A 16,673-nucleotide genomic window follows, 5' to 3' on the forward strand; every position below is an offset into this window, starting at 1 on the left:
GATGGTGAGCGGAGAAGCTGCAGACAGGCTTCCTACCATGGATGGCAAACAGAGGAGTCACAGACAGGCTTCCTACCATGGATGGTGAGCGGAGAAGCTGCAGACAGGCATCATACCATGGATAGCAAACAGAGGAGTCACAGTCAGGCTTCCTACCATGGATGGTGAGCGGAGAAGCTGCAGACAGGCATCATACCATGGATGGCAAACAGAGGAGTCACAGTCAGGCTTCCTACCATGGATGGTGAGCGGAGAAGCTGCAGACAGGCATCATACCATGGATGGCAAACAGAGGAGTCACAGACAGGCTTCCTACCATAGATGGTGAGCGGAGAAGCTGCAGACAGGCCTCTTACCATGGATGGCAAACAGAGGAGTCACAGACAGGCTTCCTACCATAGATGGTGAGCGGAGAAGCTGCAGACAGGCCTCTTACCATGGATGGCAAACAGAGGAGTCACAGTCAGGCTTCCTACCATGGATGGTGAGCGGAGAAGCTGCAGACAGGCATCATACCATGGATGGCAAACAGAGGAGTCACAGTCAGGCTTCCTACCATGGATGGTGAGCGGAGAAGCTGCAGTCAGGCTTCCTACCATGGATGGCAAACAGAGGAGTCACAGTCAGGCTTCCTACCATGGATGGTGAGCGGAGAAGCTGCAGTCAGGCTTCCTACCATGGATGGCAAACAGAGGAGTCACAGTCAGGCTTCCTACCATGGATGGTGAGCGGAGAAGCTGCAGTCAGGCCTCTTACCATGGATGGCAAACAGAGGAGTCACAGTCAGGCTTCCTACCATGGATGGTGAACAGAGGAGTCACAGTCAGGCTTCCTACCATGGATGGTGAGCGGAGAAGCTGCAGACAGGCCTCTTACCATGGATGGCAAACAGAGGAGTCACAGTCAGGCTTCCTACCATGGATGGTGAGCGGAGAAGCTGCAGACAGGCTTCCTACCATGGATGGCAAACAGAGGAGTCACAGTCAGGCTTCCTACCATGGATGGTGAGCGGAGAAGCTGCAGACAGGCATCATACCATGGATGGCAAACAGAGGAGTCACAGTCAGGCTTCCTACCATGGATGGTGAGCGGAGAAGCTGCAGACAGGCATCATACCATGGATGGCAAACAGAGGAGTCACAGTCAGGCTTCCTACCATGGATGGTGAGCGGAGAAGCTGCAGACAGGCCTCTTACCATGGATGGCAAACAGAGGAGTCACAGTCAGGCCTCTTAACGTGAATGGTGAACAGAGGAGCACCAAACTTTCTTCTTAACATGGGGAGAGGATGTGACATAACGGCTAGGGCGGTCGACCTCCAAACTGGGGAACCGGGTTTGAGTCTCTGCAAGGACACGCAACATCCTGGGATTCTGGGCAAATCACTTAATCTCCCCATGCCTAACAAAAAAATGAATGTGTCCTCATGTAACGCAACTGGTGCTTGTGTAAAGCGCTCCAATACCTGAAACCTTCGGGTCAAGTTTGCGCTAAATAAAACTCTGTAAAAAAAAAAAAGGCTTCTTACCAATTAATACAAACGGAGGAGATGGATTCAGACTTCTTCGCGTGGATGGGACATGGAGGGCGGGTGCAGTCAGACTTCTCAACATGCCTCGCATACGGAGGAGCCACAAGAAGACTTTCTAACAGAGGACTGCAGGGAGGCTTCTTACCATGAACAGCAAGCAGCTTTGCATTACCTTTACCTGTTGGAAGCTCTGCCACTGAGAGCAAAGCCTCTCTTGTCTGAATGGCAGCAGGGCCAAGAACATTTTTGAAAGAGTAAGGACTTGAACCCAAAGATCCTGGACTCACAAGAACAGATTTTACCACTAGTGCAGCCAGAATGTTATTACAATTGTATTTACTATAGCTAAAAATGCTTTTCTGTTACTACTGTTGTGTGAATCCTGCTGAGCGGTGGTTTATTTTAATTTTAGTTTTTTTAAGTCTGGTTACAGGCAGCTTTGGCAGACCTCAGCAGTGCACATAATATCACCATCTAGGTCGATGGTATTGAATCAGGCTTGACTAACTTTTGCTTGTTGTTCTTGGTAAATACCAATAATTATGTTGAGGTGGGGCTGAGCTTCAGACAGGTGGTGCACATCCAGGTCTGGTTAACGTGCAGGCTGTGTTTGCGGCGTTGGATGACTGGAGTAGAAGAGACTTTCAGATAGAGCTGTTTGTCATTGGGTTGTTGGCGGTTATCGGTGAGAGCCTTCTTGTAGGAGCATCTGAAGTCAGTCCAACATAACCCCTGCCAGCTGCAGATCAGAGCTGCTGGTTACTCCCATCCTCTTAGCTGCTGTATGGCCCCCTGCTACCTCGCCAGCCGCTCAGGGGACCTCCTTGTGCTGCAGGCATGTGGCCTCTTCTTCTCCCCCAGGCCAATCCGCAGTGATTCAGAGTGTCCGGGGGGCGCTCTTCCTCTCCCACCAGGCCCCTCTTCACCAATTCTGAACAAACAGTGCACCCCGTCTTGCTGTCACTGTGCTACCATTATTTGTGAAGAGCCATCACAGAATCTTCTTATTTTAACCTCTAGTCAATTGGTGCATATTTTCTATTCTTTTGTATCGTCTCACCCATTGAAATGCATCGGTCCTAGGGAACATTTTAGAGCAGGGTTACATTTTAGAAAACTGTCTTTTTGAAACAAAGCCACTAAGTGAAACAGAACTTAGCCTACATGCTTCGATGACTCACAGAGCAATGCAAAATCATGTGCTTAAATGTCCACTACCCCACCGCACCTCTTCCCACTCCCACAGGACATAGTATATATGACCAGCAGTCACATGGCTGCAGCTCTCTGTTGCCTTTCTCTGTTCTTCATCTTGTGCCTCATTATGCAGCCCTCCCTCTGCAACTCATTCAACAGCTCCTGTCACCTTCTTGCACCTCTGTTCCCGCATTTCATTATGCAACTATTCCTCTGTGCCTCATGCCACATCTCTCTGTCTCACACATACACATCACCTGTACCTACCTTTGGTTCTAAAGACAGTTAAGAAGCATGCAACCATAGAAAAAAGAGTTGGCCTTTTAAGCAAGTGATGTGATTGTTACAGTGCACAGTGCAATGCTTGTAGTAATCATTGCTCCGATACAATTTTTCCTCCAGTTGCTTCCATTGAGAGGTGTTTGTCAAAAGATTTCCTGAAGTTTAAGTGTACTGGCGAACCCAGTTTTGACATATAGGGAGTTTCTAGTACTATGGGTGATCTGAAAAGAGTATCAAAGTAAAATACAATTTTAGCACACAAATATGAAAAGTATGAGTTTCCAGCCCAATAGACACCTGGTCTCTTCTCTATGTGACAGAGGTCGAAGGAACAAGCCCGCCAGCTGGAGGAAGAGTGGGAAAAGCAGAGGAACCTAGTAGCCCGGGCAGGGATGGTCCTGGAGCAGGAAGAAGGTTGCCTCAGGAAACAACTCAGAAAAGGTCTGGATTCTTACAACGAGCAGCTGTCTCGGGAGCAGAAAGCACAGTGAGTATTGCGGAGAGAATGCTATATACCTATCTCACTTCTGACAACACACCCGGGTACATAATGGGCCCGAATGTGATCCCACCAACAAAGGAACTAGCCAGGAGAAGGCCCAACGTACCTGGTATTTGCCAGCCTGAGTGTGATCTCACCAAAAAAGTAATTCTCAATGAGTACCCCTAATGCACCTGGGTACATGCCAGCCTGAACGTTGTCTTGCATCGCCCTCCCAAAATACCACTCCGTCCCGATGGCTCAAACACGACGAAGCAGGAGACATATAACACAACAACAACTAGAATGAGGTTTCGCTTTATAAATTAAAACACATCAAAGACTCTCTTTTTAAAATAAGGCTTGGGGTTTTATTTATGCAATGCTCTCTAACAGAAAGGCTTTCTTAGATGTCAAATTAACAACATTTAAATGTATATTTATATGCAAGCAATTATAACACACTTGGCAAATGGAACACTTAATGCATGAATAATAATAATAAAATGCACAAGCAGATAATAATGGACGTCCTGCAAGTAATCAGAAAGATATATACACTAAATATATCAAATGATTACTTTGGATGTGCACTCTGACTCACTCTCACATCACAAAGAAAACACCTCAAATGATCATAGCCACTGGCCACACATCTCAATGGCAACAATCAAAACTCAAACACTTCACCTGGTGCAATCTTCATCCTGACCCACTCCAGACTGGGGGACTTACAGCTGAAGCCAGGAGACTCAGCAACCAGATGCCTGCACTGAAGATGCGTCCATCGTTCAGGCTCAAACAATCCCAGTTTCTAAGTCATCAACCCTCAGCTTTATAGTCTCAAAACACACTAGAAGGTTCGAGAGTCTTTCCTTCCGCGCCAAGGAAACTTACTGGAATTGGCCAGCTTCCATGCAAGCATTCCAGGGCAAAAGGAGTTCCCATGTTCCCTCTACATTCTCACATGTTCCAGCCTTTATCTTAACGAAGTTTACAAAAGCCTTCAACGGTACATTCAACAATCTCTTCTCCAAAAAACAAAGCAACCTTGAACGTGATTAACCCAAACAACGTAAGCACTCTGTGGGCCTGCCTTTGCACGCAAAAAAGCTAAAGCAAGGCAGATTCAGAATTCAGGATGACATGGGCCATGTCAAAGCCAATAGTAAGAACTTCATACTTCCCAATGTACAACACAATGCACATTTGTGCACCACTGCCTATAGCATCACATACTTAATCTCTCAATGTACAACACAATGCACATTTGTACACCACTGCCTATAGCATCACATACTTCATCCCTCAATGTACAACATAATGCACATTTGTGCACCACTGCTCATAACACTGCACTTCGAGACCAAAAAGTACATTGCACACATCTCTCTCATGCTTTCGAATGCACATACCACACGTTCTGTTCTTGGCAAGGCTGTTCTACCCTTTGACAGATCCCACTTTAAGACTGCAAGATTAAGAGTGGATGCCCGAATTCGATCTTTTGTTTGGGGATCTACAAAGCTTCTAAATTATTGGCTCGTCGATCTAATGGTGGTTTGGGATTACCAGCCTTAGAACATTATTCTTTAGCTTTACATCTTTCACAGCTAGTTTACTTACTTCCAGGTGCAACAGATCCTCCACAGTGGGTCACAGCAGAACATTCTATACTTAATCAAAGTGATGGTCTAGATTTCCTTTATGGACTCCGTCTTCCACGTTCCTCTCACCCGCATCCAATATTGCAAGCTACTTATCAAAAATGGCAACGTGCACATCGTATCCTCCGAGTTAGCCACCGATTACACCTTAAATCCCCACTCTGGGGGTAATGAAAGTATTCGTGTAAGTGGTTGTGCACTCCAATGGTCTAGTTGGAAATCAAGAGAAATACACACGATTGATCAACTTATCCTAAATGGAGGACTAAACTCCTTTGATTTACTTAGTGAAGAGTTTGCTCTCCCGCCGCATCAGCTCACACGTTACTTACAACTGCAGTGCTGTCTCAAATGATGTCTTGGTTCTTCTCCCTGGTCTCTAAATTCTTCACCCATCTTAGACTACTTTCTTACTTGGGGTCCACATAAAAGGGTATTATCAAGCCTGTATGGTGTCTTGATTCACCACCTATATCCCAACCACTTCTTAAAGCTCTTCAAGAGAAATGGCAAGACCGTCTACATATCATTATTGAAGACGGTGACTGGTCAGACATGATAGTAGCCCTAGATAAGGGTACCGGAGAGGCTCGTTTGAAGTTCTGCCTTTCTAAGACCCTACACGATTGGCATTGGACACCTCTAAAATTACAAAGAGCAGGACTTCTACCTCACTCTAAATGTTGGAGGTGTACTTGAGTTAATTGTGATCTTCCTCATATAGTTTGTGACTGTCCTTCCATGCAGAATTTTTGGGCTTATGCCGGGAACACACTAAAGGATTTGATCCCTTCTCTCCACACTCCTCTTACCCCTTCTATTATTTTATTACATGATTTTAGAAGTCTTATTAGTATTACACGCCCGCAACACCGTTTTTTACATACTGCACTCACCACAGCTAAAAGCTGGTTCCCCAGTCTTCTTACCTTTTCTCTTGGTTGGTTGGGCCATTATTTCAAGCTCCAGACCTACTTTTTCACCCTTCCTCTTGCTGCTCTGTGCTCTGGTTTGAACACACACGAATTCTGTCGTATACCTCACAAGACTCACCTTTTGCTTGCGAGGTGATTCCGCAGAGACGACAAGAGCACCCGTCCCTGTACCCACCTGACCCTCGTGAATAGTAGGAACCAACGGGGATGAGATGGACGCAGGGAAGGGAGCCAGAAAGGACGTAGCGGCTTGGTGTAGGAGTATCCTGGGGCCCTATGGAAGACAGGAAGGACTAGATCAATAAGGAATCCCAACCCCTGTTCTACAGCACCCACGCTAACCCACACACAGAAAGAAGGTCTTTCCGGGGACTCACCGATGCTTCTTCGGACCAGGGCACCCAGAATCAGCGCTGCTCCTGGCGATGAGTTCCTGGACACTACTCCTTCCGAAAATCAAAGTAAAGCGCTCCTGCGCCTGTGTGTCAAAAGAAAAGTCAAACCATGCGCAAAGGTGTTCTTGCGCAAGAAAGTGGCAAACTAAGGGGGCAAGCTATAACAATGGCAACGTAGGTGCTAGAACACAGTTCCAGAATGAAATGGATACTTTGTCACAGTAGCGCTCCTGCGCTATGGACTCTTCAGTACCACCTAAGCGCACCCACGCTGAATGAAGCAAAAACCAAGAGTATCCCACCAACGCTCCTGCGTTGTAGGATTGAAGAAAACCCCCAAGCGCTCCTGCGCTAACAAACGAAAGTATCCCTCAAGCGCTCCTGCGCTATGTAGACTTAAATGCTCCCTAAGCGCTTCTGCGCTAAACGAACAAAAGGTATCCAACAACGTGAAACAAATATCCCATGAGCACACCTGCGCTCTGGGATTCAGGCAGCCTCTACGGCGGGGGCGCTCCAGCGCGGTGAGAAGGATACACTTACACGCCTCCAACTGCACTGGAACCAGGTTGCTGGAGTCGCGTCTCGACTCGGAACTCGGCGTTCACGTCTCAGGGGGATTCGGTTGAATCCGAAGCACGGAGCCGGCGGGAAACGTGCAGTTTAAGCGTTTCCCCCGGAAGTGTTTCTCCGACCTCTCGTGCGCCGCAACCACTAGACCGGGACTCACCCTCCAACCGGAAGTGAGTCTCCCGGTGTTTCTGTGTGCGCGTTTGCGGGGCACCTGACAGTACACCCCCCCCAAAACAAGACCCCCACCCCAACACCCCAAGGACTCAAACAGGGGAGACAGGGCGAGGGCTCAACGGGTGACTAAGATGGAAAGCACGGACTAGAACGGGAGCATGGCGCACATGGGACAAAGGTTCCCAAGACCGTTCATCCGGGCCGTACCCTTTCCAGTCAACCAGGTAGTACAGCTTACCTCTGGTCCGACGAGAGCCCAGAATGGCCCTGACCTCATACTCAACATGGTCCTCCACCACCACCGGAGAAGGGGGAGAGGGAACAGCGCTACCAGAAGGAACCGCCCTCAGCAGTGAGACATGGAAGACAGGGTGGATCTTCATGTGTGCAGGAAGCAAGAGTTTCATAGCTACGGGGTTGACCACCTTTTCGATGACAAAAGGACCCACAAAACGAGGCAACAGTTTCTTGGGGCCATGCACATTCAGGTGCCGAATGGAAAGCCATACCCTGTCACCCAGACGGTACTCGGGCTCCTCCTGTCTATGGGCGTCAGCATACGCTTTGTAGGTGTCCTTAGCTTTAGCCAACTCAAAACGTGCTTGTTGCCAGAGGCGGCACAAGGACTCATGGTAGGAACGCACTGTGGGTAAGTGGCTGTCCCGGGGTACCTCCCAGGCGGTAGTGCGAGGATGACGGCCGTGGAGGCAAAAGAAAGGAGACATACCGATGGCAGAATGCTTGCTGTTGTTGTACGCGTATTCCGCCATCCACAGGACCTCGGACCAGTCCTTCTCCACCGTAAGCAGTAAACAACGGAGGTACTGCTCCATGGTATGGTTCGTTCGTTCGGCCTGGCCGTCCGTCTGGGGGTGGTATGCGGATGACAGGCGGACGTCCATCTCGAGGATCCTGCAGACCTCCTTCCAGAAGCGGGACACGAACTGCGAGCCCCTGTCCGTGATAACCACTGACGGAATGCCATGGAGACGAACCACTTCTTGCACAAAGCTCACGGCCAACTCCGCAGCGGTGGGCACCTTTGCCAAGGGTATGAAATGCGCCAGTTTGGAAAGGTGATCCACTATGGTAAGGACAGTGGTGTGTCCAGTCTTGGTGAGAGGGAGTTCTACCACGAAGTCCATAGAGATGGTGTGCCACGGACACGGTGGCACCGGGATGGCACGCAGTAGGCCAACAGGGGGTGTTGACCTGTTTTTCCCCAACAGACAAATGGCACAGTTCGTTACATGGGCTTTGGTGTCACTCGCCATTGTGGGCCACCAGAACTGTCTTTGCACTAGCTCAAGTGTCTTGTGATAACCAGGGTGGCCAGAGAGGACGTGATCATGGCACATGCGGACTGCTTTTTGCTGACTGGGAACCCCTGGTAGGTACAACTGGTCCCCCCGAAACAACAACCCGTCCACACACGTCACTCCCTTGTGGCCCTCTGCCAGGACATCCGGATCCGCTTGCTTCAGGTCGTCTTTAACCTGTGTCATGAAGTCCGAGGAAGCCACTACGCCCTGGAAGTGCTGTTCCGAAATGATGGGAACCGGCTCGGTGTTGTCGGCCTCCTCCTCGGTTTCGTCCAACCGTGAAAGGGCGTCTGCTTTGGCGTTTTCTTTCCCAGGGCGGAAAGTGATTACAAAGTCGTATTCATTGAAGAATAAGGTCCATCGGAGCTGGCGGGCGGTGAGGGCACGTGCTGATCGTAAAAACTGGAGGTTCCTGTGGTCAGTGTAGATTGTTACCGTGTGTTTGGCGTCTTTTAGGAAGTGGCGCCATTCCTCAAAAGCGGTCTTGATTGCTAAAAGCTCCCTGTCGGACACAGTGTAATTACGTTCTGCCGGTTGGAGTTTTTTGGAGTAAAAGGCCACTGGATGCAGCTGTCCGGTATCGGTGTTTCGTTGGGACAATACGCCCCCTATGGCGTCCTTAGAGGCGTCTGCCTCTACTATGAAAGGTTGCTTGGTGTCCGGGTGTCCCAGAACTGGGGCTATGGTGAAGCACCTCTTCAGTTCTTGGAAAGCGCTGTCTGCCGTCTGATCCCAACTGAAACGCACCCCTTTGCGTAGCAAGCGTGTAATAGGAGCTACCATCCCAGAGAACCCTGTGATGAATCTACGGTAGTAGTTGGCAAATCCTAAGAACCGTTGAACCCCTTTTACCGACTCCGGAGGAGGCCATGACAATATGGCTTCCACTTTCTTGTTGTCCATGTGGATGCCTGCCGGAGTGATGATGTGCCCCAGGAACTCCACCGTAGTGACGTGAAACACGCTTTTCTCCATCTTCACATATAACCGGTGTTGTTCCAACCGTTGGAGGACGGAACGCACATGTTGTATGTGTTCTGCTTTAGACTGGGAGTAAATCAGTATGTCGTCTATATAGACGATGCAGAACACGTCTATGTAGTCCCGTAATACCTCATCGATGAAGAACTGGAACGCTGCGGGGGCATTACAGAGACCGAAAGGCATGACCTGATATTCGAATAGACCAAACTTCGTCCGGAAGGCAGTCTTCCATTCGTCACCCTTTCGGACTCTGACAAGATGGTAAGCACCCCGTAGGTCAAGCTTGGTATACACTGAGGCGTCTTTGACCTGATCCAGGAGGTTGGAAATCAACGGTAGCGGGTAACGGTTTTTTACTGTGATGGCGTTTATCGCCCGAAAATCTATGCAGGTCCTCAGATCACCCTCCTTCTTCGATACGAAGAAGAGAGAAGAGGACACCGGAGACCTGGAATGACGAATGAATCCGTTGTCCAAAAACTCGTCCAAATACGATCGTAGGTGGATGTTCTCTTTTTCCGTGAGGGAATATATCCTGCTGCATGGCAACTTAGAGCCGGTGTTAGACCTGGCACCTTGGCGTGAGTCTCCCTTCCTCTTTTTGTCACTGTGCCTCATGTGTTTTTATGGTGTTGGCCGCTCAGCGCGCTGTGCCACTGCCAACCAGTGTCACGGTGCGAGTGCTCCCTATGTAAATTGTATATGTTGGTTGGATTCCATGATTGGATTGTTTGATTTACTGTCAGACCCCAGTAAAGTGCGCCGGGGGCGCCAGGGCATGTAAATGCGAACACCGCTGGTGGGCTTGCAGCACTGGTTGTGCCACCCACAGAAGCGGCCGGTAAAATATATCCGAGGTCTGCCATCGCAGAACCTGCGTGCAGTCTGGTACTGACATGCTGACCGGCAAGTGCCCACACTTGCCAGTCCCCAAAATCTTCCCTTAGCGGCATGTTAGTCACCCCTCTGGTAGGCCCGCGGGCAGGGTGCGTTGTGAGCCTAAGGTAGGACGAGCCCGGATGCGTGGCATGTCCTAGTAGTGAATTGCCGCCATCTTGTTGTTCACTACTGCAAGGCTACCCTGTTCTCATAGGCCAGTATGGGCGGCCGGGATTATTACACCCTATGATCCTAACCGACCCAGGGAACATGGTAGGAGATCGAGTTTAGTATGCCTGAACTCGGAATAATAAGGTACATCTTTTCGCAAGGTTTATTTTAATATTCCGGGTTTGCAAATGCCGCTTTTAGAAAGTTGGCCTTTGCTTGCCTAAACCTTTCAGCCGCCTCTGCGTGTTGTGTATCTGATGTCTGGCTGGTGTGAGTGACAGGGCTGGGGGAACCCAGATGGGCAGGGCTAGGTAGCCTGGTATGAATAGGACGATCGACAGGTAGATGGGTGGGAGGAGTGCTCCTAGGTTCTGAATAGGACAGTGCTCCGCTACCTCGATGCCGGCTCCACCCCCTGTGGAGCGTCTGATGACTCTGCCCTGCACTCTGAAAGGAGAAGCCTGCATCACGTAAACAAAGTGCTCAGAAACCGGACTGAACTAGGCAAGGGCCCCCCTGGCCTGGGAGAACAAAAGATTTGTGGTATAAATGGAGGAGCCCTGCTCCTAAGAAACTAGATCCGCTTTTGACCAAGAAGAATCTCTGCCTGAGGAGGAGGCACCGGGAAAGCTGTAGGAGGAAGACTGTCCCTATCCTGGGGGATTGGCCTGCAGTGGTGACCTTGCTGCCAAAGGAGAGAAGAGAAACTGTTGCTGAAGCCTTTTACTTTACTTTTACTTTCAAGACTTGTGCTTTTCCAAAACGATCTCCAAGGGCTTGGAACTGAGCTTGCCCCCTGAACTGAGCCCCAGGACCATTGGGCTCTACCTGATCTTCACTCGCCTGCTGCTGGACTGTGGTGTCCTTTCCCTCGCCGGAGCTGTGACCCTCGTGCCCAGTCCCTCCCTGAGCCGTGACCAGGACTGCTTAGCCGCCCCCGCCTTGGGAAGAGCCTCGCTCGATCGGAGCCGCTCCCCCTACGCTGTGCTGGGCTTCCCCGTCACCTCGCTCGTTGGAGGCTCGCTGGGCCCCTTCACCCTCCCGCCGGAATCGGCGTTTGTGAGCATCTCCAAGCCTCGGACGGCCCGGGCGCATCTGCGTGCCCGGCTGCCCCGCTTTGTTCACCCGCCACCTGCAACACCCCGCTCTTGTCGTGAGCCTGAAGATCAGACACCCTCGTGAAGTGTGGGAGCCCCGGACGCCGCCTCGCTCTTCGGTCGAAGAGCCGCTGAAATCCCGCACCCGCCTTTGCGTCAAGAAACAAGGTACTGTACTTACGAACTCGACCGCGAGCTCGCATCGGATCCAGGGTCCGCAACGTTCTTATTTCCCTGTCATCTGCTGTGTGCTCCCTGGGCGCTGCCTCAGCACGAAGTGCGCTGAGGCCTACAGTTACCTTGTCCCCGCCTAAAGAACTTTCCGTAAAACCAAGAGAACTTGACCGCATTTCCAAGAATTGTGGCCCCATCAGTTCAACGTTACTGGGCCTTGTATTTGATTCTGCTGAAACTACATAAAAGCTTATTTTTATATACTTCCTGATTGGTGTCCGTTTGTGGTGCATGCAAGGGGTTTACTGTATGTGTAATTGCATTTGCTTAACCGTGTACGCCTGAGACTTAGCCTAGACTGCTCGCGCCACGCACCTAGAGGGTGAGCAGGGGTTATTCTGGGGAGTCATCCTTCGCCCTGACAAGAAGTAAAGGGTCCCTGCTTGTTGTGGGTTCACACCTGCGTCAACCAGAGCCCCCTCATTTCTAACAGCCGGGGATCAAATCTATTCGGCAGTCAAACGGCCGATGTGGTGGCAGGGTGTTGGCTCCTTTTTTGTCGAATACCTCTGCCAGGTCTTGATATTCCTCCGGTATGGCTGCTTGGGAAACCATCCCCATACCTTGTTACGGCAGCGTTCTTGCTTGTATGGAGCGAGCTCCCCCAAGGTCATCCTTCGCATAACAGGTTCCACAGCAATGCTCCGAATCCAGATGTATGATTCTGGACACCCAATCAATGCGTGGATTGTGCTTCACCAACCACGGTAATCCGAGAATAACCTTGAATTGAGGGGCGTCTATGACGTCAAAGCAGATGGCCTCTGTATGGTGGTTCTCAAAGACCATGGACATGTTCTCGGTTTGCTGCCGGATCGGGCCGGACGTCAGGTCTGTGCCATCCACAGCCTTAACGGTTTCTGGTTGTGCTTTCGACACAGTGTTGATGCCCAACGTACGTGAATAAACGGTGTCGATAAAGCAACCGGTTGCACCAGAATCCACCATAGCGGTCACCAACCAGGATTCGTCTGCCTGGTTTCGTAAGGTTACTTCTACCCCTATGTGGTGGCTGCCATCAAACACCGCAGGGATCGCTGAGGAAAAAGATGAAGAACCCAGAGGACGGATCCCCATGTCTACTGGGTTGTCTCGTTTCCCGACTGGTCACCCTTGGTGATGGGCAACACGAACGGCCTTCTACCACGTGGTTTCGTTGGTTTCACCGGACATTCCCTGACAAAGTGTCCACTTTTACCGCAGTATAAGCATTGGTTCTGTCTCCTTCTTTTCTCTCTTTCTTGGCTAGTCAGTGGTCCTTTGATGCCCCCGATCTGCATGGGTTCCGGGGCCTCGCTCGGGGGTGTGGATTCATCTTTGGCTTTTTCACCACCCTTATCCCCCATGGATAAGAAACGGTTGTCACTACCTTTTCCTTTCTCTGTTCTCCTTTCCAGTAGTCGAAAGTTCATCTTTACCACCATATTGATGAACGGGCCTATTTCTTCAGGCGGATCGGGAAACTGTGATATGAGGTCCTTGAGATCTTCGCGTAATCCCCGATAAAATACGGACACCTTCTTATCCTCTGGCCAATGGGATTCGATAACCAACCTGTTGAACGTGGTGATGTAATGAAGGAGATCCTGGTTACCTTGTTTGTGATTGAGCAACTCGTTATCAGCAGCTTGCACAAAGGTGTGCCGGGCGAACATGCGTCGCATGGCTTCTTGGAATGTCGGCAGGTGGTGTAACATGGGTTCATCGTTTTCCACTAAGGCAATGGACCATTGGGCGGCGTCTCCGCCCATGTAGGACAGGATGAAGGCTACTTTGGATGAGTCGTCAGGAAAAGCCGTGGTTCTGGCCATGAAATGCAGATGACATTGATGGATGAAGATGCCGTACTTAGTGCTGTCCCCGTAGAAGCGTTCAGGTGGTGCCAGCTGTACAGGATGTGGCGTGATCACTTGTATGGCGGGGTTCGGAGAGGTGGTGGTGGAGGACCCCCCAAAGGTAAACGTAGGCTGCCTCAACAGACCTTCTTGTAACACTCTGGAACTAGGGGTGGTTCCCCATGGATTGGTAACCCCTGATGCCATTTGGCCCTGTAGGGCAGTGATGTCATGGCGTAAGGTGAGGTTCTCGGCTTGCATAGCAGCCAACATGGCCGCTATGTCGCTTAATGTAACCTCTGGGTCGCCCATGTCGTCTGGGTGGAATAGAAATCGTGGGCTTCGGATTCTGTCGTATACCTCACAAGACTCACCTTTTGCTTGCGAGGTGATTCCGCAGAGACGACAAGAGCACCCGTCCCTGTACCCACCTGACCCTCGTGAATAGTAGGAACCAACGGGGATGAGATGGACGCAGGGAAGGGAGCCAGAAAGGACGTAGCGGCTTGGTGTAGGAGTATCCTGGGGCCCTATGGAAGACAGGAAGGACTAGATCAATAAGGAATCCCAACCCCTGTTCTACAGCACCCACGCTAACCCACACACAGAAAGAAGGTCTTTCCGGGGACTCACCGATGCTTCTTCGGACCAGGGCACCCAGAATCAGCGCTGCTCCTGGCGATGAGCTCCTGGACACTACTCCTTCCGAAAATCAAAGTAAAGCGCTCCTGCGCCTGTGTGTCAAAAGAAAAGTCAAACCATGCGCAAAGGTGTTCTTGCGCAAGAAAGTGGCAAACTAAGGGGGCAAGCTATAACAATGGCAACGTAGGTGCTAGAACACAGTTCCAGAATGAAATGGGTACTTTGTCACAGTAGCGCTCCTGCGCTATGGACTCTTCAGTACCACCTAAGCGCACCCACGCTGAATGAAGCAAAAACCAAGAGTATCCCACCAACGCTCCTGCGTTGTAGGATTGAAGAAAACCCCCAAGCGCTCCTGCGCTAACAAACGAAAGTATCCCTCAAGCGCTCCTGCGCTATGTAGACTTAAATGCTCCCTAAGCGCTTCTGCGCTAAACGAACAAAAGGTATCCAACAACGTGAAACAAATATCCCATGAGCACACCTGCGCTCTGGGATTCAGGCAGCCTCTACGGCGGGGGCGCTCCAGCGCGGTGAGAAGGATACACTTACACGCCTCCAACTGCACTGGAACCAGGTTGCTGGAGTCGCGTCTCGACTCGGAACTCGGCGTTCACGTCTCAGGGGGATTCGGTTGAATCCGAAGTACGGAGCCGGCGGGAAACGCGCAGTTTAAGCGTTTCCCCCGGAAGTGTTTCTCCGACCTCTCGTGCGCCGCAACCACTAGACCGGGACTCACCCTCCAACCGGAAGTGAGTCTCCCGGTGTTTCTGTGTGCGCGTTTGCGGGGCTCCTGACAAATTCAGGGATGCCCAGCATGGCTGCATGGGCCTTTAGCTCAACCTCAGTCCAGTCTGAGGTTTCCAGATCATTTCCAGATCATTTCCTAGCAGACATGCAGCTGGCAGCTTTGGAGAGACCACTACCTGTTTCAGGCCAGTAACCCCCCCCCCCCCTCCCCCCAGCCTAATGTCACCATGGCCATGGGATGACTAGTGGTGACACTGTCAGCATTGGTGACTGGGTAGGTTTTCCCAAACAAATATTGCTCAGGGGAAACCAGTGTGTCTTTCACCATAGTGACACTGGCACCTGTATCCCTCAGAGCTTATACCCTAGTTCCATTCACCCAGGGGTATTGCAAATATTTCTTTAAATTGGGTGGCCACACAGCTACAGTGGCAAACTCCACTTCCCCCTGTGAGACTAGACTTGCCTCAGTGTGTCCCCAGATTTGCTCAGGGCACACTTCTGATCCCATCTGTATACTTGCTGCCCCAGGAGTAGCTGTACTGGGTGCCTTAGGGGCTTTGTTGTGGGGGCAAGATTTGTCTACAGTTAGGTGTCCCGACCTCTTGCAGGTATTACACCAGGCCTTTAAGGGATCAAAGTTCTTCCCCCTATATGGTTGGGGCACATAGAGAGTAGTTTGGGTCCCACCCACCTGAACAGGTTTTTGGGGCCCTTTGGAAGACTCAGACTTTTTATCTTGGGGATACTCACCACCTTTCCCCTGGGGAGGCTTTGTGACCACCTTCTTCTGGTCACCCCCAGTGGCTGTCCTTGTCACTCTAGTCTTGACCCAGTGGTCTGCCTTCTTTCCCAATTCTTGGGGAGAAATTAGAACTAGGTCTACCAAATGCTGATGCAACTTTTCATTTGTGCAGTTACTTAATATATGTTCCGTCATGAATAAAATGTACAATCCAGTAAAATCCTGCACACCATGTCCAGCTAACCAACCATCCAGTGTCTTTACTGAGAAGTCTACAAAGTCAATCCAGGACTGGGCCTGGGTTTTGTGAGCTCCCCTGAATCTAATTCTATACTTCTCAGTAGTGAATCCAAATCCCTCAATTCTTCATGAAGTCATAGGATCCTGCTTCTGGCCCAGAGAGGGTCAGAAGCCTGTCTCTGCAGTTACCAGAGAACAGATCCCACAGGAATGCCCCCCAGAGAGGTTTCTTTACTCTTCTGATGCCACAATCCCTCTCAAAGGCTGTGAACCATTTGGTGATATCATCACCTTCCTCAAATTTAGGGACAATCCCTTTGGGGATTTTAAGGTCAGAAGTTTCCTCCCTATCCTTGTTTTTATTATTACTGCCACCATTGATGGGTGCTAACCCCATCTCTCTCCTTTCTTTTTCTAGAGCCAGGAGCCTGAACTCTAATCTTTTGGCCAGCCTCACAAGGCTATCCTCTTCACTGGTGGGTCCCCCAGTGATCTCTCTGGTACCAGAGTCACCTGTGTGATCTCTAGGTCCCCAGATG

General features: G+C 50.5%; 1 protein-coding gene across 2 annotated transcripts in view; it reads left to right on the plus strand.

Moving 5' to 3' along the window:
* The window catches only part of LOC146797200 (RIB43A-like with coiled-coils protein 2), a 122,374-nt gene that overhangs the window by 79,043 nt on the left and 26,658 nt on the right, over positions 1-16,673 (plus strand). For both annotated transcript variants that reach the window (XM_085629915.1, XM_085629914.1), the window contains exon 8: positions 3,331-3,497. In XM_085629915.1, coding sequence (XP_085486041.1) covers positions 3,331-3,497 — 167 coding nt within the window. The remainder of the gene's footprint in view (positions 1-3,330; positions 3,498-16,673) is intronic.

This window comes from Triturus cristatus, chromosome 10 (assembly GCF_964204655.1).
Source record: "Triturus cristatus chromosome 10, aTriCri1.1, whole genome shotgun sequence".
In the NCBI taxonomy this organism is placed as follows: domain Eukaryota; kingdom Metazoa; phylum Chordata; class Amphibia; order Caudata; family Salamandridae; genus Triturus; species Triturus cristatus.